Source organism: Pelmatolapia mariae, linkage group LG2, assembly GCF_036321145.2.
Source record: "Pelmatolapia mariae isolate MD_Pm_ZW linkage group LG2, Pm_UMD_F_2, whole genome shotgun sequence".
Lineage (NCBI taxonomy): Eukaryota > Metazoa > Chordata > Actinopteri > Cichliformes > Cichlidae > Pelmatolapia > Pelmatolapia mariae.
Window position 1 is genome coordinate 24,852,417 of NC_086228.1, and position 23,416 is coordinate 24,875,832.

Genomic DNA, 23,416 nt, shown 5'->3' on the forward strand with positions numbered 1-23,416 from the left:
CCAGGTGGAGGCAATAACGGTTTCCAGCATCTGTGCGCAGGCGCAGTGGCACATCACACAACCGCAATAAGCAAATATGGCGGCGGCCGTCGACAGTGTTGTTAAAGTGTAAGTTTACCTTTATTTATTGTGAGAGTAAAAGTAGCAGCCGCACAGGGGCGCTTTTTTAGTTAATTATTCATCGTTTTAAAGGCAGGGCGCAGAAAAATTGCACATCGCATCTTCAGTATTGAATACGATAATTGTCCCAAGAGGATAACGTTATCCTCCGTGCTACTGTTAGCTTGTTAGCTTTGGGGAAACATAAGGGAATCAACCCTGCTATGGAGCTGCATTTCAGCCTCAGTTTAAGCCTAATTCAGCTAGTCTTAATTGTACTTAAAGTGGTTTTACGTGTACAAGCTTTAAACTGTTTGTAGCCAGTCGCACGCAGATGAAGGAGGGTTAATTTTCCTTTAACCTGTCAGGTTGGCGGGCGCTTTGTTGTGACGAGAGAGTCGCTAACAATCAACCTTTTGTTCCGACACCCTCCACCGTTACTGATAATGCTGAATGCTCAAATGAAACTAGGCTTGGTTTGGTGTCGCCCGTAAGTAAATAATTAAATACATTGACCCCAGAGAGAAAATATCTTCGTTTTACTGCTATGATTCAACATAATTAATAGTGGATTTATGAGGGGAGCAGTAACCCTTAATTATTCATTTTAGATACATCGACATTGACTACTCTGTTAAAATAGTTAAATTGTGATGTAACTGTAAAGCAGTAGAAGAGACATTTGTGGTGAAATATGCGAGCAAAGTCGCAGTAGGTTGTTCGGTAGTGCCGTTTGCAGTAATTTCACAGCTCCTTTGTTGTGCAGCTCAAGCAAGGCCGGTTTGTGTGATAGCACAGTCATGTATCAGCTGCATGTCATTCAAAAAAGACTGTTTAAAGTGAAAATAAGCTGCTATGTGTCTTAATCCACTTTATCTTGACTCTTTACAGAGCATAGTCATGCTGTTAAACCCAGCTAAAATTTGCTTGGCAGATAAGTAACAGAAATAGCAGCTGAAAAAAAGGTTTAATACATAATTGTTTAGTACTAGAGAAGCACTGATTGCAATTTTCTTGACTGACTTTTCCCTTAACTGTGACCTGCCAATACCATTTCCTTTTTTTTCTAAGAACTATAACTGAGGATATATTAACCAAACTAAACCTTTTTTTCAATGCAAATTATTTTCATAATAAAGAGATGATTAACTTGAAAATGTCCCTCAGGTTGAAGTTAATTAGAGGATCTTCTCTCACTTAAATTACTGAAAATAAAGTGCTCTGCTCTGTGTTGTTTGCAGTATGTTAATAACTTAACCAGATAACTCTTATATCTTTTTCACTTGCTTGCATAATTTTCCACATAACTGCATTGATCTTTTGCTCATACTGAGGCTGCTAGCTTGTGCCTGGCTCTGAGCTCTGGATAGTTTTAGCTAGAGATGCACCCATTGACTGTGCAGGGATACCTGAGCTAAAGCAAGTCAAGGAGGGAAACCACAAAAACATTTGTGACAACAAATGTAATGAGACAGTTAAACATAGACATTTTAAGGACTGCTGGTGCTGCTGATACATTTTTACTTATCTCTTCAGTGTTGATTATTTTAACTTTGTTTAATTAGCAGTTGATTATTAACAGTCTGTTCTGATTTGTGTTATTTGACCTGTTAGTGTCCAACTTCCACTTTTCAGGCTTGGAGAGCAGTATTACAGAGATGCCATGGAGCAGTGTCATAATTATAATGCTCGTCTGTGTGCCGAGCGCAGCATCCTTATGCCTTTCCTGGACTCTCAGACTGGTGTAGCCCAGTCCAACTGTTACATCTGGATGGAGAAGAGACACCGAAGTGCAGGTATCGAAGTAGTGTTGGATGATTTCTTTAAGTATTTGTAGGTTCTCAGTCATCTAGGTCATAGTAATCCAAGGAGCTTGGAAAACAAAGCGACTGGACGACCTTAAGTTTCTTGAAGACATTTCACCTCTTATCCGAGAAGCTTCTGAAGAACGAAAGAACTGAAGAAGCTTCTTGGATTAGAGGTTGATGAAGTCCAGTCGCTTTTCTTTCCAAGCTCCTTAGATGATCTCTGTAACTGATATACAGGGTGTAGCATGTCATCTAAAAGAACAAGTACCTTTCTCACTAAAACATACTTCAGCTTTTGGTGTTCTCTGTCACATCAGGCGTAGCTCCAGGGCAGCTCTACACCTACCCAGCCCGTCGCTGGAGAAAGAAACGGCGTTCTCATCCCCCTGAGGATCCCCGCCTGGCCTTTCCCCCAATCAAACCAGGTACCACCTCTGATGAAACAACTTTTCCATTTAAATAAACATTCCATAGGTTTAATTCTTTTCTTTTCTTTCTTTTTCTTTCTTCTATACACTGGTTTATCTGTTACACTTGTAGTGGCTGTATGCATTTTTGTTCTGCTCTGTTTGTGTAGCAGACTTGGAGCTGGGTCTGAAGCGCGATGCCTTGGGAGCAGTGGATGGCAGCAGTTTGGAGGCCCTGCTGAAAGGAGAGCCCCTTGACAGGAGGAGCGGTGTGGCAGATATCCGTGGCCCCGAGGACGATCCGGCTACCGTGGAGCCTCCTGTGACATCAACGACCACCACATCCTCTGGGCGCATCCGTAAGGTCAGACCCAAAGCTAACTCGATGCTGATGCTTTTTGTCAAAAATGGCACAAATTTTTTTTTTTTTTTTTTTAACAAGCAGAAGTAATTAGACTGTTATTTTTATGGTAGAGAGTGCTGGACCATGACGACTACCTGGATGATCTGGATGACGAAGACTTTGAGGATGAGACCCCCAAGAGGCGAGGGAAGAGCAAGTCCAAGGTTAGTGTTCTGTTTCTTCACTGATGGATTGCCAACCTTGAGTCCAAACAGATATGTTTAAAATATTAACTTGGCTGACATTTGATGTTACATCTTTCTGACAGGAAATAAAGAAATCTTTACAATAACAAAAAGGAAAAACATGTGACCAGATGAGCTGCTGATAATTCAAGTCATCCTTTGTCTTATTTGCAGTCAGCGTAATGTGTTTTCAATGTTGTCATTTTTAATAATACAGTTACTTTTATTAATCAACTCATCATTTGTCTTACATAATTAAAACAGTGATAGTTGATAGATAACTGAATTAAAACAACTTACAACAACAGCGCTTACAGTTACTACTTAAGTTGCCATGCTTATAGTTCTCAATCTAAAGTTTTTCTTAAACACACTTTTTTTTCCATGGATATTGTTTGATCTCTTCAGAGGTACAATATGGAACATCACTGGCTTCTTGAGTCTGATTGACTGACACTGTTCTGTCATTCAGACACAGATACGGTTGGCCATTGTGCTACTGATACATGAAGCTGACACTTATCGAAAGGCATATTTATCTGAAAGGGGCTTTTCTTGTCCAGCTGGTTCTCCTGTGTAAGAGTTTATTTTTGTAATTTTGATTTCTCCAGTGAACCAATTTCACAAAATGTTCAATTCATTTTCATTTCCCAAAACATTTTGATCTGTACCAATTGTCATAAATTCACTTACTTCTCATTATTGTTTTTCAAAGCCGTTAAAGGTGATGTACGCAAAGTAAGTTGTGTTGTTTAAGTTGGTCTGTTTGTTGGCCTCAACTGTGCAATTTGTTGTTCAGGGCCGCAGTGACAAGAATGGCAAGAAGAAAACGGAGGCCGCAGCTGCAGCGCTGGAGGAAAGGGATAAACCTTACGCCTGCGACAGTGAGTATTAGCTTTCTGTGTAACATGTTTGTGTGCGCCATGCATGCCAGCAAGAGAGGCTTTTGCTTTTCCCCTCTTAAAAGACAAAGATGAGCCTTGTGCCATGCATGGAGTCATCTGAAAGATCCCACCTGGAACTAAAGTTTGACTACGCAGAAGTTGAAAAAGTTGCTCGCCTGGATGCGTTGTCTTTTTTTTTTTTTTTTTTCTCCTATCCCTGAGATGCTGCTTCGTGTGCTCTGTAACTTCCTGTTGGCCCCAGCTCACTGTGCAAATGCTCTCCTTCGCTGTATGAGTTTGCTACTAGCGTGTCCGTCAACAATTAATCATATGAAATGAAGTTAGTTTTTTTTTTTGTTTTTTTTCTTTTACTTGGTTTTGAGGTGGTGAAAGGTGCACGCCCACCTTGTTTCCAACTTGGGCCTTTTTGGACGGTAGTTAAAATTCGCTGCCACAACTATAACACTTTTGTATGAACGTGTGTGTGTGTGTCAGTTTGTGGGAAGCGCTACAAGAACCGTCCTGGCCTGAGCTACCACTATACACACTCTCACCTGGCAGAGGAGGAGGGCGAGGACCGCGAGGAGATCGAGGCACCACCCACTCCTCGCCAGCCTGAGGAGCAGAAGAGTGAGTCACTCTCTAGTGCTGAGAGAGAGAGAGATGGAGAGAAAGAGGGGAGGGAGGTTTGGTTGCATGCCATGTAGCATGTGTGTGTTTGTTCAAGGGAAGTCTCTCTCTCATTCTTTTTTTTTTTTATTTTTCTTGCTCTTTTCATTTTTTGATTTTCATTATTTCAGATCCCAAATTTGGAGGCATTCCTGATTGAAACGTGCTTGCACAGTTGGGACTTTTGGCTTTTTTTCCCCCCTTTTTTTTTTTTTTTTAAAGCATATCATCCATATTTATTTTTTTTCTTTGTCTGTTTTTTTAAACCCCCAAACATATTCATGGTCTTGCTTTTTTTTAAAAAAAAAAAATTCCTTTGTGCACACAAAATCGTGTTATCATATACATAAAAACAAGTGCATTTTGTGAGTTGTCACTCATACTTAAGTTTCAATCATAATTCAATGCATCATCATTATAAATGTTATTTTTGGAAGGCCTGCTACAAACAGGTTTGTACTTGGAAAATGTGAAACTTTCATTTTTAAGCTGTATATGCTGATCTGCTTACCTGGGAGAAGAGCGCAGTGTTCTCTTTCCTTCATACGTTCAGATTCTTATAGTTTCTTCACTTATTTCCTGCACAGCTACTAAGAAGGGTCCCAATGGGCTGGCACTGCCCAACGATTACTGTGACTTCTGTCTGGGCGATTCCACCCTAAACCAGAAGACCGGCCAATCAGAAGAGTTGGTATCCTGTTCAGACTGCGGTCGCTCAGGTATGATTGTGTCCCTTTAGGCTTGGTTATCACACATATAGTTTAAAGCACATATTTATCTGCTGTTTGGTGTAATTGGTCTTTCTTGAGACAACCATTTAAACCTTAAAATGTTCTGTATCATGATGCCTGCAGGTCTTTCCACACTACTTCCTCACAGTTTTCATTGTTGTTTACCTGTTTTGTTTTTTGTTTGTTTGTTTTTTTTGTCTCCTTTGTGTAGGCCACCCGACGTGCCTGCAGTTCACACCAGTGATGATGGCTGCGGTGAAGACCTATCGCTGGCAGTGCATCGAGTGCAAATGCTGCAACGTTTGTGGCACCTCCGAGAATGATGTGAGCTTTTTTTTTTTATCTTTTTTTTTTATTTATTTATTTTTTTATATAAATGTTCCCCAAAACCTTAATCTGTAGTGGTTACAAGTTTAAAAAAAACTGCCTGTGACCCCTTTCTTCTCTTTTTGACCATATCCACATAAAACTGTCTAATTTTTTTTGGGAAATTCTTTATTTTCAAGAAGTGGAGTACAACATAGAGTGTGTCAATACCAGGATGTCCAAATATAAACCACTTTTATCTTTCTACGTTTTGGGAACAAAGAACAAGTGGGGAGACAAAGGAAAAACGTCCATCACAGGGTTTAAAAGGGGATAAGGCACTGCACTCTAAGTTTCTAAATAGGAGAAATTTCAACAAAGTCTGGCTTTTTTTTTTTTTTTAAGACTTATTGAGAACGTAATCGCTTCCATTACGTAAATCTCATTCACAATGTCTTTCCACTCTGACATAGTGGGGGGCACGGGAAGGAACCAGCATCTCTTGACTGCCTTTTTGGCTGCTTTTACCAGAATTGTAAAAAGATATTTATTTACTATGCCCTGCAAATGATCAAGATTTACTAAGAATATGGTAGAAAATTGTAAAGGTATATTATTTACCTTAAACTAAAAATCTTTTTGTTTTAATGAGCAAACATCCACTCTGTGCGTCACAGCTGTGGGACAGACACAGTGTAACATCACTTCTCAGTTTCAGCTTGTTAACTTGCAGTCCACTCGGGCTCTGTTTTTAGTGCGTTTAATGAGCTTGAGAGGGAAAACAAAGGCAAAGTAGTTGTTATAGTGGCTCATGTAGCCGTGATTAACTTTATTTTCTTTATTGATGAACTTCTATCTTGACACCAGCATAACATACTGGGCCAAATAAACAGTATCTTTGGATATCAGATTTTTTTAAAAATTGGATAGTGTTCAATTAAAGAGAAAATCATATAAAAATGATATCGGATATTCTTCTTGTGAATGCGATAACTCAGGAGAAACTTCCTTTTAATAGAAAGAAATCTCCAGAGGAACCAGGCTCGGAAGGGGCAGCCATCGACTATTTGGGGGTGAGGGGAGGAAGATGGGATAAAAGACACACGGTGGAAGAGCCAGAGATGAATAACAATTACTAATTATTAAATGTAGAGGGATAGGAGAGTGAAAAGAGGTGAGCGTTTCATCAGTAAATTGAAATTTTGTGTATTTGTAGGACCAGCTGCTGTTCTGTGATGACTGTGATCGAGGCTACCACATGTACTGTCTAACTCCACCCATGACTGAACCACCAGAGGGTAAGCAGACACTTTACAGCAGGGGTAACAAACTCAGAGGAAGTTGTTAGATATAACTGAGAGAGCTGTAAAAATGTGACCAATACACCAGCCAGAGGCCTTCTGGTATCTGCCAAATTACTCCGAGATTCCATCACTTCGAGCCTTGTCTCACTTTGCTTCTGTTTTCCAGGGAGCTGGAGCTGCCACCTGTGCCTGGCTCTGCTGAAGGACAAAGCCTCCATATACCAGCAAAACCAGAGCTCCGCCCCTGAGTGACAACACAGTGGTGGACTCCACCCCCTTCAGGCACCAGGATCCCACCCCGAATTGAAACGTCAGACCTCCTCTCAGTCCGGAGCTCGAGGCTCGGTCTTGATGTAGCTGAGCCGGATTGCAGATCAGCTTTAGAAGTCTTTCATATCTTCAGCGGCCAAAGGGGGAGGGGGGAACAGAGCCAAAACAGACCTCAGATCAGCAACCACGGGGATCAAACCATCACTACCAACCTGCCTGCAGAGTCCCCGAGGCCTGCCGTCAAACAGCATGGACACACACTTTCTCCTGAACTGTTACACACCAGATACCAGAGACAGAGCGCATACAGTAACCATAGTAACTGCTGTCTCCATGGGAGCTCCTAGGAGAAAACGGATTAGCACCACAGCTAACAACCTGCACCCCTCACACTCAAAGACACAGTGTGCAGTGTCGACCCACCACAGTTCTTCTTCTGCCGAATGATCTGTTTTTATTCCCCGAAAGGAGCAAAAGGAAAATGTCACAACATACAGTAAACGGTTGAGTATTCTTCTTCTTCTTCTTCTTCTTATTGTTATTATTATTATTATCATTATTGTTATTGTTCTGGTTACTAGTGGGCTTTTGTAGTGGCATGTGTGCTTTTGTCTGATCCATCGGAGTATTTATCCTTTGAGGAAGTTTCCAGAGAGGGACCCGGTCAGTGCCAAGGTCCGCCATCACACGACAGCGGCTCATCACTCGCTCATTTGAGTCTGCACAAAAGTTTTTGTATTTGCTACCTTTCATCTCCACTCCATTACTTCAACCAAACACTACATAAAGACCATATGCTGTAGGCTGAGCTCATCAAACAAAAGCCTTTTTCCCCCCTTTTTTTTTTTCATCTTTCTCCATCAGACAGAAAACCTGATTTTGCCGGGATGTCAGAAACATGAAACTAATTAGGATAAAGTAGCATCCTGTTCTCACAGCTGTTATTTTGCTTGCTTTGTAAACTTCATCTGGCAGTGACATCATCCTTTCACACTCCATTTCTGTTGATCCAGTGGCACACACTCATTCACAAACTGTAGCTGCTTTCATCATTTGTCACACTGAGGCAGATTTGCATGCAAATTGCACCTGTATGAACGCACACACACTCTCATGTCACACTCTTTATTTTTTTGTTGTTGTTGACATTGTATTGTTTGTATTTTATTTTATTTTTTCATTTTGTATTATCTGATATTCCATTGGTATTGGGAGTTTTCTAGTAGAATTTTGTAAACTCTACAGCATAGCAAACACTTCAATATCTAGCTCCTAATGCATTCTCTGTACTGTATTTGCCTTTTTCTATTTTTTTTATGACTGTGACATGTTTGGATTTATTTGATTATTCTGATATGTCAAACCTCCATTATGAGTATTTGTATAATGATGTACTTTGTTGTACTATTTTTATTTTTACATTTCTTTGGTATTGAAGCCAATTTAGCCTGAATGAAAAATATCACCTTTAATAATGTGTTCATTGTTATTTCATTTTTGTCTTTTCCTGAATTATTCCTTCCTTAATTATGATTAGGGACGACTGTTCAACTGCTTGTTAACAAAATGATCTGCTTACTTAACCAAATGGCAGCAACTCACTGAATTTAGACAGGTCAGTGCCACTTGGAAAAGGCAATTCCAGTGATTGTGAATGTGGCACCAAATGTACTGGGATTTTCCCACACAACCATCTCTTGGGTTTCCAAAGAATAATCTTAAAAAGCACTGCAAAAAGACCAGGCTGAGCATATTCTCTGGAGAAAATGCCTTGTTGATGTCTGAGGTTAGAGGAGACTGCTTCAATGTGATAGGAAGCCAGCAATAACTAAACCACTCATTACAATCAAGGTGAGCAGAAGAGCTGGGCTATAGCAGCAGAAGACCCCACCGGATGCCACACCTGTCAGCTAAGAATATGAAACTGAGGCTGAACGCAAGCTTACCAAAGTTGGAAGAGAGAAGATAACAGAAGATGAGTCTCGATTTCTGCTGTGGCATTTGAATGGTAGGGTCAGAATTTGGCAACATGAAAGAATGGATCTAATCTGCACTGTATCATCATTGGTTGGTTGATAAAGTTGATACAGGCTGGTGGTGCTGCTGTATTAGTGTGTGGGATATTTTCATACTTCTGAGCTCATTAGTCCCAAATTAGTATTGTCTAAACACCACAGCCTGCCCGAGTATCGTTGCTGACCATGTTCCTTTGTGACTCAAGTGTTCCCATCTGCTTCAAGAACGATAATGTGTCATGTCACAAAGCCCAAACTGTTTTTTTTTTTTCAGCGTGACACTGAGCTCAGTGTACCTAAATGGCCTATACAACCATTAGATCTCAATCCAGTAGAGCACATTTTAGATGTTGTCAAACAGGAGAATAACATCATGGATTTGCAGGTGACAAATCTGAAGTAGCAAAGTCAGACTGGATGTTTGGTAATTGATCTAAAGGACACAGAAGATTCAAAGTGAGCTGCAATAGGATTCCATCTGACTCCTCGTTTGCCTGTTCAGTGCATTTGAGCTTATGCATGCTGTCACAAACCTCCATAACACTGCTTCTTTACCTTTTTGTTTATTGAACTCATATTGCATATAATTAGCATTTTCCCTACCATTAAAATTAGCTGACGGCTGTTGAACTGTCCATGGTGCTGAACTGCAGCAGGTAAACACCCCTGACTCTGGATACCGAAGCTAGATTAAAAACATTCTAAAACGAGAGCGCCACTGTGTTACAGTAACAACAGCGTTTACATACATCTCTTCTGTCATCTGCTTTAGCAGGTAAACTGCTGACAGGACAAAGTTAAATTAGTTTCCATGTCCCAAGAACCAATTTGAGTCTCCACCTTTGACCATGGCTGTGGGTAGCCCATCTGACCTGTTTGCCATCTTGGTGAATAAAAGTATTAGGAAAAATAAACAACCAAAAGTTTGCTGATGATGTTTCACCGATCAAGAGCTGAGTAAATTAATATAAATTAATGATTTGTAAAAATTAAGGTGTGGAGAAATGCCAGAAAATGTCTGAGAACTACTGGTGTAACTGTAGGTTTTCACGCTTCATCGGGTCCATTCAAAACAAGTTTAAATTTAGTCCTCTTTGGTTTAACTCTTCTGAGATTTTTTAATCTTTTTTGCATTTCCATTTTACTTTAAGTGCAAATAAAACAAATTTCACAGTGCCGTTAAATATTAAAAGTGTGATTATGAATTTCGAGCCTCAGAAGACAAACATCACAGAACAAAGTTTTTTATTGCACTCGTAACTCAAAGACATACACTTCAGGACTCTCTCCAGACAGACATTTATAAACATCTTGCAGAATATATTCATTGTTGTTTCAGGAAAAATTAAAACAACCTTTGTGTTGAGAAGCTTTTAGCAGGGGGAGGGCGGGGGCAAGTGTGGGGCCTACATTGTATACAAAGCCAAGACAACAGTGGCTTAGTGCAAATATCTGGAGCGTGATTAGCCATGCTATGCTTTTTACAGCTACAGATACAAAGGCGTGACGAAAACACAAAACTTTACATGAAATAAGTGGATAAACCGAGAAGCAACCATATACACTTACATGTGAAATCATCTGCTCGTTGAGGTTACTTGTGGCAGTAATAATAAGTAAACTAACACACTTTGGGGTTCTTATATAATATTCTAGGTTTCAGAATACAAATTCCATATTTTATAAATTTCTTGTGAGACAGTGCATTATCATCGGGTTGGAAGTGCTACAGTACAAAACTCTGTAAAAGACTCATTTATCAAAGGTAAACAATTTCGTTTGTAGGCAGCCGGTGTCATAGTAATGACTATCTATCGTGGAAAGCCACTTTGAAATGAAACCATAAATCATCTCTCCGTACATTTTTCATTAATAATGGCAGCAGGGGAGGAGGGCCGTTTGTTTGCGTGTAACGGGAGTGTCGTCTAAAGCTGTTCGAAACCGACGGAGCAGAGCAGGAAGACAGCGTACAGCAGCAGGAGGCAGACTCCCAGCCTGCGGTCCAGCCTCCAGTGGTTCATATGGACACAGAGGACCTGAGGAGTTACGGACAGAAAGAGGCACACGGGGAAAAATTAAATAAGTGCTTTTTGTTTTGTTGTGTAATCACGAAATGTGTTAGTGAAAATGGTCTCAGGCAGTGATGGGTGGTCTGTTTGTTTTTGTACACAATCTCACTATTTGATCTGTGCTTTATAACATCAGGAGATGAGCTACTCACAGTAAGCGTGACTGAGGCCAGAAGCAGAATCACTGAGTACACCAGGCCTTTGCTGTTTATCGTCACCTGACAGGACACACAATGTGAAGCGTGTAACGCGCTGTTTTAAAACACTTGCAACATGTTCACAGTCAAATTTTGGTTTTGGCCAATGATTTTTAATTTTGGGGTTTTTTTTTTTTTCATTTTTAAACGAAAGAAACTCAAACTGTTTAAAAGGGATTTTGTATGATTTTTCTTTCTCCCTGTCATTTAGTTACCGTCCCAGTGGACAGCATTTCAAATAAAGAGATCAGCACCTGTACAGGTAATCGCTGTGAGCCAAACGCTCAGGCTTCAGACTGCAATTAAATAAAACAAAAACACGATGTATGATGCCAAGAGAGATCCTTGACAATTGGTAGTTTCAGAGAACTCTGGCAGTGAGCACAGGAACCCCGCCTACCTGCTGTTCAAACCTTTTGTTTGTGAGGAGCATCCAATCAGAACAAAACTTAAAGAAAGGATGAAGGGAGCCCATAGCCTCAGAAAAAAGCTTTTGGTCTCTTGCAACTCCTGGAATAAATATCTGGTTCAGGCATTGCCTTACTAGGCATTAGCTGTGTGTGTCTGCTACTGGTCCTCAACAAACAGTTTACAGAGGGCTTTAGCAACAGCTGCTTTCACAGCTAAAGACAGTGTTTTGAGAGAAGTAACAGTGAATCAAAACAATAAGACTGCAGAGCTAAACAGTGATCTGGATGAGCATAATCTTCACATTTTAACACTGATGTAACCTTCAAATACTAGTTATAGCAGCTTTGAATTACTTCTTCATTACAAATCAGTTACAAATCAAAAGAAATAGTAGTTAACAATGAAAGAGTAATTCAGTAGTTCTATAAATATTGTCCAATTACAAATGTAAGTTTTAAAGGTGCCTTGAATATCATGTAAGGTACTTACAAAAGTTTTCTTCAGGTGCCGAGCGACTTGTTTTGTCTCGTCAAACACATTTCATGGTAATATTGAAGCTATGCTAGCTTACATATCAAAAGTAAAACTGAAACTGAGGTACAGAGAACAGCTGGTGTTACCACTGATCCATAGCTGACTATAAGAGTCCTCAGCGCCCAGGGAAAGCCCAGACCCAGCAGCACATCAAAGATATTACTGCCAATGGAGTTGGACACAGCCATGTCGCCCATCCCTGCAGCGTAACAACATCATATGTTCACATCTTCATTTTCCTTTCATTCATTAAATATTAAACACACAAATACACACCCTGTCGGGCGACAATGAGACTGGCCATGCAGTCGGGGACACTCGTGCCAGCAGCCAGAAAAGTGATGCCCATGATCACATCTGGGATTCCAAGTGTATAGCTGATTATTGTCACCTTAAGAGAGGAAAAATGGTCATGCGTCTGTGTGTGCGTGTGTGTTTAAACCAAATATGTGTGTGTGTGTGTGTGTGTGTGTGTGTGTGAATGTGCATCATACCATCCAGACCATGAGGTAGGAGAAGAAGGCTATCCAGAGTGTGGAGGACAGGAAGGTGAGCAGGTACCAGCGCTCCCACCGCGGCAGGTTACAGTCAGGGATGGTGCAGTAAAGCAGGACACTCACAGGCCAGGAGAGCAGCCACTTCAGACGCACACACCACCCATCTGAGAACATGATGAAAACACTCATAAATGCACAAACAAGGTGAAACACACACACGCCCACCAGTTTGCCCAGAGGCGTCCTTACAGATTAATCTGAACTCTTAAATTATTCACTGGCACAGCCTGGATGTGTCCGCGACTTCTCGTGTCATCTCCTTTTAACTAACTCCATCAGCTATCAAATACTGTAAAGGATTATCTCTACAGTGCCTTGATGAATAATTATATTATTATTTATCAAAGCAGGAAGTTCTGGCTGATTCCAACGACAGAAAAAGCCTTTTAGAAGATGGACACAGTCTCTCATCTGTGCATTTTCTGTGGAGAGGAAGATTTAATTGGCTGTGGATGGCAAAAGATGGCATCCTGTGGCCAGGTACATGATCGAGCTTCAGGATTAATCTTTTTCTGTGTTTCCTGAGTTTTAAATATGTAATGAATATTAACATCATAGTGGGTAAAACTCTAGTTATTGTGAAAAGCAAAAAGTGTGTTTTTTAGTATTTCTTTGAAGCAGTATGGCCTACATGTGCATTTCAGATACTTTATATTATAAAGCTGAGTTGAGAGAGCTGAGAGTAAGTTTTGTCTCTTGCTTTTCCAAAAGACATGTTTGATAAGACTAACTAGCTCAAGTGTCGTAGTTCAGTCTTACCATATAGACATGTTTTTTTTAGCAAAAAGTTGACTTCTGTGTCAGGACCAAGTTTGGCCTAAATTTTTAGATATATTGAACTTTTAAGAGGAATCTTGTTTTGCGGCTGGATGTGAATTGCCATGAAGATGGTGTGTGGTGGTGGTGCATATATTTGACTGTGTATTGAACATATGCAATACCTGAGATTCAATCTAACGTTAGGCAGATAAACTCACATTTAAAATGATTTCCTTTATAGCATAATGATGTGAAACATATCCAAGTACTAAAACAAAATCCCAGTCGGCCTTTCTGTGAGGCCGACTCTTACCTGGCAGGACAAACGGTTTGAAAGGAACATTCTCTTCATCTTGGTCCTCTTGCTCCTCCTCCTCTTCCTCTTGCTCCTTGGGCTGTCCTCCCCCACATGTCTCCCCTACTGTCTCTTTACCCCTCTCCAACTCTCCCTCTGGTGGCTGTCTCTCTCCCTCAGCCGCCGTCCCATTCTCTCTCCCCCAAGGCCCACTAGCTCCTGAACCTTCCTCCCCTGAAGCTGCCCCCTCCTCTGGGCCAACCCGAGCCCGAATCAGCCTTTGCCTCTGTGGGTGGTTGGTGGGGGAAGTCAGGAGAAATTTAAGAAAAGAAAGAACTTTATTCAGGAGAAAACAAAAACACATGAGAAACACTGCAGCAGGGTTATGGAAATGAAGGTAGTTAAGATTATTTGAACTGGCAGGAAGAGTGATTATGCAGCTACGCAAGTCTTCACATTCACCAGAGGGGATTTAGAAAGCTTTATTTTGGTGGGGTGGGGGGTGGGGGTGGCATGGAGAGAGCAGGCATAGCATTGGCAGGTGTGCTTTAATTTGATGCTGGAAATGGCAAGCACAGAGAGAAAGCTGAGAGAGTGAGGAAGCAGATTTGGAGATTGAGGTCTTGTCTGCTTTTGTGTCTGGGCTAATATTATGCATTAGGCTGCACTCTGTGTTGGTGTGATTTCTTTGTGGGCTTATTAGATGGCATCTGTGTAACAATGGCAAACAGGATGTTGTTTGATATGCCAGTACACATCTCCCCGTGTGCCAGTTTGTCTGCTATAGATGCACCAATTTAGTGTCTTCTTATTCCAGTACCACAGCTTTGGGTTCCTGCTGATGCTGTGTGCTTCTCCCTAGCTAGTTCTATGTTTCAAGAAAAAGAAAAGAAAACCACTGAATTGAAGTGTCCATATTTAAATGTGGCAAATCTACATTAAAATACCCACCAACCCGGCCGAAAAAGCCAGGGCAGCTTGATGTTGTGCAATGGGTGTGAGCATGTGCAGTGTACCTCGCTGATGACCATGCGTCCTGCCATGCGTAGGTGGGTGAAGGGGGGGAAATGCGGGGTGATGAGAAGGCGAGAGGCTTGCCTCTGACAGAGTCAGTTGATGGGGGTGCGAGTTCAGTAGCTCATCCACCATTACGACCCCTGAATCCTGACCGGCCACCACACATGAGTCTTGGGGACAGAAGGAAAAAAAGCAGAAAAATGTTTAGTGGGAGATAAAAGAAGACAGAGGGGAGGACAAAAAGGACACAGTGTTAAGTAGAGAATAACTTTTGTTCGTCAAAATGGTCTAGTTCTATTTCAGCCTGTTGGAAATCCCCAGGAGAACACAAGAAGCTTTTGACTGACAGCTTAAACTGTGTCACTAGGTCTGCTGGATGCTGCTCAGAGGCTTGGCAAACTTTTTCCTGTTTTGGATGTACAAGCGCACACGTACAAACAGGTCCCTTTTCACCTGGTTTCAGCGGCACCATGTCATTGTCGCCGTCTCCGGCGTTTCCGACAGCAGTCATCCGTCGCAGACCGCTCAGACACGGCTGACCGGCCCTGCTGCAGTGTCTCTCCACCAGGCAGCACAGAGATCTGTTAAACCTACACAAAGCACAACACATGAAGATGCTGCCTATGGTACGTATAAAACATGTTGTGGCTTTAGGTTGGAAATGTGAGCAGAAGCAAAGACTCACTTCATGATGATTATATAGAGTCCATACATAGAGATCAGGATGATGGTCTCCCACCTGAAACATGCACACAAATACCACCACAGATTCACAAATACCCACACAATCATCCAACGCACACCGGCTGCAAAAAAAGTTTACCACAGTCTTACCACAGGACTTTTTCATCATAGATCACCTGCAAATAAAACAAAAAACAACTTCTATTAGTTTTTTAGAAACATATTTAAACCATAACTCACTGCGAGAAGTTGCAGTATAGTGTGTAGTTTTTCCTATACTGTTAGCCATATACTTTATATAGTAATTAAATCAGACAACTAAAAAAAAAATTATTTGGCGCCCTTCACTGTGCACACATGAAAATCTGATCTACAGATTTTGAAAGGTGGAGCTGGAGTAGAGGCGGGTTGCAAAATGGCTTGCAGATGTGCAGCAAATGTAGGGCTGCTAAAGTACCGATAAAAACAGATGTTATATGGAGAATTACCAGTGTACCAGAGTGTGAGCCGTGACTTTGTATCCTACTTGATTTATCAATTAAAATATATACTTTAGATGCACCAGTTTAACATTAAAGTGATCTTTCATTTGCTTTTATTCTTGCACTAAAAGGTGCTTCCTTTCAATTGTAGGAATAATGTTACATATAATGGTGAGTATTTCAGGACTTTTCATCAGTACTGAGTTTTTTACTGTAGAGATTTCTCACCAGAATAAGCACCACTATGGAGAGGATGTAGAAAACAGCATCACGGAACAGAGGCCACCAGCTCAGAGCAATGGGCTGCAGAGAGAAAGGAAACATGAAACACTGTGAAGACTCCGTCAGGCAGAAAGGGGTGCTCTGTAGTGTGCGTACCTGTCCTGCAAAGATGCCACAGATGCCGATGATAACCAGGATGTTAAAGACAGCTGATCCCACAATAGTTCCCACACCGACGTCACCCTTTGTGATAAACACGCCTAAGTCCAGAATAAGAAAGATCAAACTGAAATCATGCACACGCGTTTTATCTGCAACAGTGTACAAATTAAGAGTTTCTCAACAGAAGATAAACACAGTAATTCAGCTTCAGTTGACACCCAGAGGGGCTGGCCTGATGTCTTTGATGTTTTGTAATATTTACTGCCTTATTGCCTAAAGTCAACTAAAGTCAAAGCAAGACTTTTTCTTTCAAGATTAAAATATATTGTATCAGAGGCCGTTTTTGAGGACATTTCCAAAGGCAACATTGATTTAGAAGCAAGGCTTTCATTTATACAAACTGTAGGTCAACATTTGTTTCAGAAAAAGCAGAAAAAAGTAATTAGTAGTTAGTCTCAATAAAGGATCAGAGTCACAATACGATAATATCACAATATACTGCTAACAATAACAATGGCTCGTGCTACAGTGATGCTGCAATACCTGATACAAGACAGTTATATCTGATATGTTATATCTGTGTAAAAGAAGAAGAAAAGAAAATAATGCTAAAAGGCAAAATGTAGAAGTGATGTATTTAATTATTGTACTGTAGAGTCACAGTGTGTGGGCAACATTATTATATAAGCAGTTACACTTACTGACATGCTGTATATGCTTGTTTGTGTTTAACGTAATTTTTTAACTGCTGTAACAAGAGAATTTCCCACATCTGGGATAAAAAACATACATCTTATCTTATATTATATTCACCTTGGAAACGTTTATTCCTTTGAACTGGTTGAATTTTTGACATGTCTGAGCTTAATGCACAGACCTGGACTTAGATTAACGTACTTATCAATAAGCTTAGAGTGAAAGTCCCAGAAAAAGGCAACAAAGAAACAGAGCTGGGGATGACAAGCACAGCTTAAAAACACAGAGACTAACTCAGTGAACACACAGAGTATCTGACAGAGACTACAATGGAGACAGGACTGTTTACTCAAAGAGGGAGTGAATGAAATGAGACACAGGAGCACACAATCAAGACAATGATGCAGGGGAGTGAGTGAAACTCAAAACAAGACACAAGAGACAACTAACTAACAAAGTAAAAATAACAACAGAACCCAACTAAACACAGAGATATGAAAGCTCACACTAAAAATAAAAACACAACACAGGGGGAGGCTGGAATAATGAGCTGAAAACAGAAAACAAAATACACGGACAAACACAACCCTCCACTAGGAAAACAGTTAAGTAAACACAGAACCATAGACTCTGGAATAGCAGGAAAAATCTGAACATAAACTCCAAAATATAAAATAAAGGTTCCAAACTACGACAATTTTATTTAAAAAAAAGTGAAAGTTGATTTACTGAAACACTGCTTATGATTAAAAAAATTGCTCCACAGTGACATGATAAACCATCAAGCAAAAATAAATGTTGTCTTCTTGACATCTATGATTAATGATAAATGGCTGAAATTAATCACTGCTGGCTCCCTATGTGCACTTTTCTCTGTCCTGATTAGACATTGTCTCTCCGATTGCCTCTAATTGGAGCACTGATGGCAGAAATATTGATCTAACCGCTGGAGGGAATGACTAACTGGGATACTGACCAATCAAAGAAGTGAAGAGCTCAGGGGCGGAGCTCCCAGCTGCCATGAAGGTTGCCCCGGCAACATCCTGACTGAGCTGAAGGTTCTAGTGGATGGAGAGGGGAGATTAAACAGGCTTAAGGATCAGAATGGTCATATTTGGTATTCTTCTGTCACAGGACTGATCCTAATAAATACGGTGTGTTTATCCAGAGCATGCCGTAGCCAAAGACCTCTACTGCTGTCCAAAAACTACTATAAAAACATCAACTAAGGTTACATTTGTCCAATGAACATGACCACTAGTTTATAATTTAATACCACAAGGCTTAAACAGAGAGTTCTGATAGACTAACACACTATTGTTTCATGTCTTTAGAGATGAATTACAGCCAGTAAAGAAAATACACTCGCTTCTTACCCTTTAAAGGTTTTTTTGTTTTGTTTTTTACTTAATACCTAGAGTAGAATGGAAAACTATCACTATTACTTTACTTTCAGCCATTATAGATTTGTGCATCATACCTCTGACACTTTTTCCAGTGATGGCACAAAGTAAACATCACAGACAATGGCCAGTGCGTGAAACATGTAGATAGCCTGAGAAATACAGCAAACGCATTACTGAAGATTTGGTTTAAGATGAAAATAAGAGAAAATACAGCTTTTTATTATGTCAAACGCAGGCTTTCAGACAAAGGTGATACTCACACAGAGAACATGAAGGAGGACTGCACCCTGTCTCCTTTGATCCACAGTAAAGATGTCTTCAGGAAATTCACTGATAGCTTGGGAAAAGATGGATAGAGTGTAATCTAATGACGTGTGGAATTAGGTAACACTGTTGGACAACAAAAACCAGTTACCAAGTATTCTAATACATTACATTTTAAACACAACTCCCTAAAACCTGCACTTTGATCTTCTGATATCTGAAGATTATTTTGTCACGTCTCAAAATTAACTCACAGTGACTTTAACACACTTTCTTTAAAGGAGGATTTGTTCCCTTGGAGTTCAGAGAACAGCCTCAGGAAGGTGGTTAAATGAAGGCTGTGATTAGAATTATAACTCAGCTCCACCCTGAACCTGCGGGCATTTATCCTTGCATGCGTCAGATCTAGAATTTGCGTATCTCAGTTTGTTGAATGTATCCTGTATCTTGTCTAGACACAGCTTGAGTTTAGAGTCACAAAACCAGGAGTCCAATTGCATTACAGCTGTATTTTCCATGCTCCTCTTATGACTTCACACTATCCCTCACGCCATCCAAAAACAAGTGTTTGTATTGACTTTCTTTGTCAGTTCTTCTAAAAGCAATTCCAATTATATTGAAGTTCAGGGGCATCAAATTTAGCTGAGCGTCACCATGCGTCACAGTCTTTCTCCTCCCAGCAGAAAGCGATTGTTTTGCTTGGCTGCACTGTCTTGCACATAAGCTCATAAATACCACAGCTCACTGCAACATTTAAAAAGCTTTTTTTCATGATACAGACGCAACAATAATCTGAAAAGCAGCCTCCCAAGTGACTTCCCCTCAAGGTTTTCTGATTTAACTGTACGTCAGATTTTTTAAACCGCTTTTAAAAGTGAAAGAGATATCAATGTGCAGTTAGAGGCAAACACAAATCACACCTAAGAGGCAGAAATGGTGTGACGTTGGTTTAATTCAGATCATGATCAAACTGTATATTTTTAGCATCAGAAACCAAATGATGCTCTTAAAAATAGAAATATGATAGTTTGAACAAAGCTTTTAAGTTGATCTGCACTATATTTCCGTGAGGCAGGAACTTAATTCTGACTGAATATAGCTCAGTGTGTTCTGTAAAAATCTCAAGCAGCCAAACAGATCCAAGCATGCATAAGCAATGGTAGAGCGGCTGATGAGAGGTTACTAATCAGCGGGTCATTACCACAAGCGGGCACTTTGAACAGCTCCAGATGCACACTACATCAAACCACAAACTCAGTTTCCTAGCAACCATCAAAGACCTAACTGTTTTTAAAACATATATATGTGCTAAATTTAAAGAAATGAAGTGAGAAGTGGACCAGAGGAGTAAAGGAATGCACAAGAGGAAATAGTTCTTGATTTAAGGAGATAAACGAAGATGGCACACTTTGACTGCCATAAACACACAAGGGCTCAGGTCAGGTGATTGTACACTCAGTGCCATGGTTATCCAAACCTGAGCTCGTTCTAGCTCAACACACTGATGCAATTAGACTTTTAAAGTTTTGTAAAGATAATCTTCCTGTTGGCGCATCATGCACCCCTATAAACAGAGTGCATGTGAAAGACACAAACACGTGGTAAAGCACCTCACCAGATCTAGAAGCACCCCCAGTCTGGTTGTCTTCTTTTTGCTGGATGAGCTCTCTTTTGAATAAGGAGCTGCTGTGATCCACAGTTGGTCTATGGTAGTCTAAAAAGAGTCATTCACATATAAATACAGTTAAGCTATTTGAGGATATAAATTCAACATAACCTTTTATGTAACTTTAATGTGTTTCTTTACTAGTATCTCGCTAAAATAATCTGTACAGCTGCAACGTGACATTTGCCTTAATACTGCAATTTGATTTATTATAGCAAATAATGAAAGTATAGGAGTGGTTAAGACAACTTTAAATCAGAGCCTTTATACACACCTGTAACATCACAGAAGTGAAAGATCCAGGCGGCTGCGATCAGACCGACTCCACAGACGCAGAAACGCGGGAGGAGGCGCGTCTGCCTCGGTCTTCTCGGAGCCTTCATCCCGCCTGCTGCCGCCGCTCGTCGGCTCTCCGCTCAGAACATGCCGCTGCCCCTCTTCCTCGGACTCCTGCTCTCAGACCGAATACAACTGGCCTGTTGATCTCTTATTCTGATTTATTGTCTATCTTTCTTTGCTCCATCCAATAAGCAAGCGGATGTTAAACAGGTTCGGCCTGTCCACAGCATCTCCGGGAGTCAGTCAGCACTAACCGTGCAGCATCCACACGCTTCACATACATCCAGCGGATACGTGCACACAATAAATCAGCCAGCGCCTATTTGATAATATCCCCTCTTTCCTTCTGCCCTAAATCTGATCTGCTGTTTATGATTTTCCCGTCGGGGAGGAGGGGGTTTTTCCTGGACCTACAGACTAGAGCGCCTTCAGCTGGGTGGGGCGACGCGAGTGAAATACTGATAACACGAAGCAATGATTCAAGTATCACGTGAAGCGCGCGGGACCGGGATTCTGTGGGGTGAATGAGAATATTTTCCAAAAGTATTTCTTTAAAAAAAAAAGAAAATTCAAAGGGTTAAAGGGAGTAAAGCGTCTGTGTGAAGTAAGGTCCAAAAATAAGATCAGAAAGATGCTGAATAAAGACATATACGCAATACAACTTAACATAGATGATAAGACAATGAAATGAGATAAAAACAAAAAAAAAGTGAAAGTAAAAAAGATGCAAACTGCAAACAGAGCCATAACATCTATAGTTTATTCGTTTTTGGGGGGCTTCTTTTATTCTTAGTGTCCTTTCACTGAAAATATTTGGATCTGGTCTGCTTTGCTGTTAAGTATGGAAGAGGAAAAAAGTGCGCACGTCTTTTTTTTTGTTTTCCAGAATTCCGAGAAAAAAGTCAGAATTCTGAAAGTCAGAATTCTGACTTTTTTCCTCAGAATTCTGAGATTAAAGAATTCTGACTTTATGCTCAGAATTCTAACTTCAATCTCAGAAAATTAAAGTCAGAATTGAGATTAATCTCTTATTTCTCTGAATTCTGACTTTAATCTCAGAGTTCTGAGAAAAATGTCAGAATTCTGAAATTAATGTAAGAATTCTTTTTTTATCTGAATTCTGAGATTAAAGAATTCTGGCTAATCTCAGAATTCTGAGACTAAAGTCAGAATTCAGATTTTTTTTCCTCTGAATCCTGACTTTAATCTGAGAAAAAAGTCAGAATTCTGAGATTAAAGTCAGAATTCTGCCCTTTTTCTCGGAATTCTGGAAGAGGAAAAAAGAAAAAGAAAAAAAAAAGACGTGACCACTTTTCCCCCCCAGTGGCCCTAATCCTCTTCTGTAGCTAAGAGACTTGCTTTTGCTCATATGATTTTTTTGATCAGCACAGCCTCTAAATGCTGTTGGTTTAGAATCTAGATGTTTCTGTATGTCATAATAGTGCAATAGACAGTCAGCAAACTCATGCAAGACCCTGAGGCTGAAGCAGCTTAATGCATCATGAGAAGTTTTATTTGTTTGTTTTCTGAACTCATGTTTACAAAAAAAACCCTGAAATACAAGAGTAGACCAGAGGGAGAGTTAAGCTCAAATGGGAGGCAAGGCCCCATATTGTACACTCCAGTAGGGCTGTAACATCAGGTGGGCGCTAGTCCACAAAGTGGTGATGGAAGAGAAGTCAGATGTTCCTGCAAAGCATCCTGAAGCCACAAAGGATATAATCATGAGAATGAAGATGCACAGCATAAAGAAACCCACTCTCCAGATCGCTTTCTCCAAGGTACCTGGGCATCTTTACAGGATTGAGAAGCAAGAGGGAGAATAATGAGCGAGAAAATGAAACATGATGCCTCCATCACGTACAAAATCTTATCTGAGTACCTTTTAGACTGAAGGTTAACTGCGGGAAGATGAGGTTTCAGCAGCTCCTCAGTCTTAGCTTCCTCCTGCAGACACTGTAGCAGGCATTATTAATGTGGTATTTCTAACTCAATTTCTCTAGTTTGTATTTATTTTATTGAACTTCATACAGACATCTGCATTTCCAAGATTTGTGGAGTCTGTCATGCCGGTATTCACTTCAGCTGTTGAGGCCAGCAGTTTAATTTCCTCTGCAAAGGACAGAGGGCGGTTGGGCACTCGTTCCTTCTCTCTCATCAGGTCACTAAAAACAGAGTGACGCAGTACATTATGAGCTCTCCCACTATATTGTATAATCTTTTAAAGCAAGAGGATCTGTGAGTCAGGATTACAATGTGGCCTCATCTCGTCTGTCCTCCAACTGCTTACTCAGCTCCTGCATTGTCTGCCTGAGGTCCTGTAGCACAGACACAGGGCCAGACAGTAAAACACCTTAAAAGTTTATAAGCCAGAATTGTGCAAATGTTGCAAGGGCATACATGCCAACCTTCCCGATTTTTCCGGGAGAATCCCGAATTTCAGTGTCCCTCCCGAAAATCTCCCGGAGCCACCATTCTCCCGAATTTCTCCCGATTTTCCACCAGGACAACAAAATTGAAAAACCATATATCGCAGAATTGATAGCGCGGCCCAGCCAATTTCAGTTTCCAACAG

At 40.6% G+C, this 23,416-nt stretch overlaps 2 protein-coding genes across 4 annotated transcripts; one reads left to right on the top strand and one right to left on the bottom strand.

The window, feature by feature from the left end:
- Positions 1–51: 51 nt before the first annotated feature.
- LOC134643836 (zinc finger protein ubi-d4-like) lies at positions 52–8,527 on the top strand. 3 transcript variants are annotated; one of them, XM_063496435.1, is made up of 11 exons: positions 52–108; positions 1,735–1,895; positions 2,225–2,332; positions 2,485–2,678; positions 2,789–2,881; positions 3,702–3,786; positions 4,282–4,416; positions 5,043–5,174; positions 5,398–5,510; positions 6,709–6,790; positions 6,963–8,527. In XM_063496435.1, exons 1-11 carry the CDS (start codon positions 77–79, stop codon positions 7,046–7,048), a joined length of 1,221 nt encoding a protein of 406 aa, XP_063352505.1. In that variant the 5' UTR covers positions 52–76; the 3' UTR covers positions 7,049–8,527. The 3 variants fall into 3 exon arrangements, with proteins under 3 accessions (XP_063352505.1, XP_063352514.1, XP_063352523.1); XM_063496444.1 differs by having other exon boundaries at positions 2,488–2,678; XM_063496453.1 differs by lacking the exon at positions 4,282–4,416.
- A 1,789-nt stretch (positions 8,528–10,316) lies between these two features.
- Positions 10,317–21,278, bottom strand: LOC134643849 (sodium/potassium/calcium exchanger 3-like). The gene is made up of 17 exons (XM_063496466.1): positions 20,777–21,278; positions 20,452–20,550; positions 18,833–18,909; positions 18,647–18,721; positions 18,143–18,227; positions 16,465–16,568; positions 16,315–16,389; positions 15,755–15,780; positions 15,606–15,659; positions 15,374–15,510; positions 15,002–15,090; positions 13,922–14,189; positions 12,787–12,953; positions 12,569–12,683; positions 12,379–12,491; positions 11,303–11,368; positions 10,317–11,117 (listed from the first exon to the last, which is right to left on the bottom strand). Exons 1-17 carry the CDS (start codon positions 20,883–20,885, stop codon positions 11,007–11,009), a joined length of 1,770 nt encoding a protein of 589 aa, XP_063352536.1. The 5' UTR covers positions 20,886–21,278; the 3' UTR covers positions 10,317–11,006.
- Between the last annotated feature and the right edge of the window lie 2,138 nt (positions 21,279–23,416).

Coding starts and splice junctions, on each gene's coding strand:
- LOC134643836 (XM_063496435.1), top strand. CDS start 77: ATGGCGGCGGCCGTCGACAGTGTTGTTAAAGT. Junction 109..1,734: donor GTCGACAGTGTTGTTAAAGT/GTAAGTTTACCT, acceptor TCCACTTTTCAG/GCTTGGAGAGCAGTATTACA. Junction 4,417..5,042: donor CCAGCCTGAGGAGCAGAAGA/GTGAGTCACTCT, acceptor TTTCCTGCACAG/CTACTAAGAAGGGTCCCAAT.
- LOC134643849 (XM_063496466.1), bottom strand. CDS start 20,885: ATGAAGGCTCCGAGAAGACCGAGGCAGACGCGCCTCCTCCCGCGTTTC. Junction 16,569..18,142: donor GCTCTTCACTTCTTTGATTG/GTCAGTATCCCA, acceptor TTCTGGACTTAG/GCGTGTTTATCACAAAGGGT. Junction 12,954..13,921: donor CAAACCGTTTGTCCTGCCAG/GTAAGAGTCGGC, acceptor TCATGTTCTCAG/ATGGGTGGTGTGTGCGTCTG.